This window comes from Nuphar pumila, chromosome 17, assembly GCF_984573655.1.
Source record: "Nuphar pumila chromosome 17, dmNupPumi1.hap1.1, whole genome shotgun sequence".
Classification (NCBI taxonomy): Eukaryota; Viridiplantae; Streptophyta; class Magnoliopsida; order Nymphaeales; family Nymphaeaceae; genus Nuphar; species Nuphar pumila.
This window is the reverse complement of record NC_143265.1, coordinates 11,846,811-11,849,559: the sequence shown is the minus strand read 5'-3', so window position 1 is coordinate 11,849,559 and position 2,749 is coordinate 11,846,811. Positions and strand designations below refer to the sequence as shown.

The following is a 2,749-nucleotide window of genomic DNA, read 5'->3' as shown; positions in this document are numbered from 1 at the left end:
GGCAAGTATTTTTGAGTTTTTCTTCCAAAATATGGAACAGCATGGCCGGAGCTCGCTGTAATACTACCTCCAGACAGCTCCACTACTATCTCTATATCCCAATAGGTTCGATTAAAGCCAGTGAAAGGGCAACAGGGGGTGGAGCTCACCGGAATACCACCTTCAATAATCTCCAACGCCCCCTTTGTGACCCAAGCAAGGTCTCCTGCAGGCGAGCCCCTATTTTTTTCTTTCTTTCTTTTGGTTCGGGTCATTGCCACCACCTAAAGTCCTCTTAGTAGGGGTAGTTAGTGTTGAAATTGGTAAGCTCAATAATGAGCTTAGTGTTGACATCCAATCCATGGCTAATGATGAAAATGCATTAAAAAACCCATGGTTATTGAAATTGGTAAGCTCAATAAAAGCTCAATAATGAGCTTAGTGCAAGGTCTCAAGAAGGCTTATAGGCCAACTTGTTAAAAGATTTGAACGTTTCTCTAAGATTTCTATGTTGCAAGAGGAGCTCCAATAAGGGATTTTAGTTCAATTCCCGAGATAATAGTGTACGAAAGTAATCAATCTAACTAGGGGTTCTACTTAGAAGAAATAGGATAAGACACCCAAAAAAAATTTAAAAGAAATTTTGTAACCCAAAAAACTATTTTTTAAAAGAAAAGGACTTTACTATGGGATCGGATCCGATTCTAAAAAATGCAGATCACGGGACCAAAAAAGACCCTTACTGAAGGGACTACCTGTATCAAGGTGCAACACAGCAAAAAAACACACAACAAATCTAAATGAAAAATAATTTGAGAGTAAACAATGACTCAAAGGCACAGAAATCACCAGATTGTAATGCTCAAAAAAAGCGATCCCATCCAAAAAGCCAAGGAGTTGCCAGAAAAAATTTTACAGTTTAAAATCTAAACCAGATTTTGGCATTGATTTTCAAAACAGGAAACAGCATAGTTCAAAGAAACTCCCAAAAGAATTAGAGAGAAAAATCTGACAGCTTTCAAACACTAGAATTGCTAGAAACTGATGAGCATGGATTGAGATGCAACCCCAAAAATGCACCTATGCCTGGTGAAAAAAAGCACTTGGTGCATATTCCATCGTATCTAAGCTACTTTTCAGGTAATAACACTGAAATTTGCAAAATACAGCAAAAAATGTGCATAGAACCAGCTTTCCAACAACACTAAAATTGTGCGAAGATAATGCATAATCATAGCCATATAAGTATATTTTTCTAATTGATCATAGAAGAGTTAAGAGACATGGCGCAGAAATCAAACAGAAAATGAATCTTGGATCCAACTTTGTGATTATTGTGTTGCAACCGATGATGTCCAACAATTTTGTGTCATCCAAACGCAAATTTTTTTGAGCCTCAAAAAGGCAATACGTACGCAGATGCCTCAACGTTCAATCGAAGAAATTCTCTTACAAAAAAAAGAACAAAAAAGTTGAGATCTAAGATTCCTTAATCACGTTAACAAAAATCTTTGGAATGAACTTCCACGATTACATATGTAGAAACAAGTCTTCTCTCGTAATAATACTTTAAAGGGCAAACGTAAACTATAATTAATAGAAGGCTGAATCCCCAAACAAGCCGTCAAACGGAGCACTCGAGGTCGGCGGCAAGCTTCAAGAGGCTGTCGTCTTCGAGCAGCATCTGAACGGGCAGCGAACCCAACCCGTCGGCCACGCCCAGCATCATCATCTTCATCTCCGCCCTGAACTCCGCCAGATCGATCGCCCCGCTTCCGTCGCGGTCGAAGGCCTGAAACATGTAGCCGTACAGCTGCTCGGGAGTAGTGCGGTGGGCTGCTTCTTCTTCTTCGCCGAAGCCGGAGGATTCGAGGACCCTGATCGTCTTGAGTTCGTGGAGGAACTCAGGGTAGGAGAGGAGGCCGTCGCGGTTGGTGTCCAGGCGGAGGAACCGGTCGTCGACAGAGCGGTAGAAGGCCTTCTCATCCTTCACAAAAGATCGGATGGTAGATCCGTCCAACACTGCAATACTCATCTTTTGGTTTGCTGTGATGATGGGTATTCTTTCTTTTGGTTTATAAAGGAGTGGTATAAACCGTCTCAACCCCTAAAGAGGAACTGTTGTCAGATCGTTGATGATAGTTGTGGTGCCAAAACACTACCTTATATATAGAAGACTAGATTTTGAGAGAGAGAGAGAGGCAGCTGTAAGTGCGTTGCCTGTTGTTTTTGACTCCTGCCAGAAAAAATATAAGGAATACAGTTATCAGTATTACAAGCAGGGTCAACCCATCGTTTAAAACTCTTAATTTGAAAGTGCCAAGCACTACCTGAAGCTAGACCATATTTTTCAGCCCTTTTTTCTTTTTTTTTTTTTTGTTTGTTTTTCAAAAAGAAAGTTAGACCCCATGCAAATACATAGGCGACCGACCAGCAGACCCAACCCCCGACTCTCACTTGACCCACAGTTTGTGCCAACTTCCCTGGTGCTGCCGGTTCTCGAAATGCTCAGAGATGTATGACGACGACCTCGAGCAGGCTTTTACATATAAAGAGCCCATGGTATTTAGGAGTAGCGTTGAAGCAACAGTTAGTGAGAGCGTCACCGCCTGTTCTGTAGTCGGTGCATTTGATAACTTGGACATCACAGTGAGCTTAACCACCTAGGGAGCTTCCACCCACTTTTAACAAACTCTTTGGTCACAACCTGTGGACCTTTCCATGTGTTTTTCTTTCGATGAGAGCACCTTTTCTTTTTAAACTGCAAATT

General features: G+C 41.5%; 1 protein-coding gene across 1 annotated transcript; it reads right to left on the bottom strand.

Annotated features, from left to right (window-relative positions):
• Positions 1-1,451: 1,451 nt before the first annotated feature.
• On the bottom strand, positions 1,452-2,074 carry LOC149811640 (uncharacterized). The gene has a single exon (XM_089993668.1). It carries the CDS (start codon positions 2,012-2,014, stop codon positions 1,604-1,606), a length of 411 nt encoding a protein of 136 aa, XP_089849794.1. The 5' UTR covers positions 2,015-2,074; the 3' UTR covers positions 1,452-1,603.
• Positions 2,075-2,749: the final 675 nt, after the last annotated feature.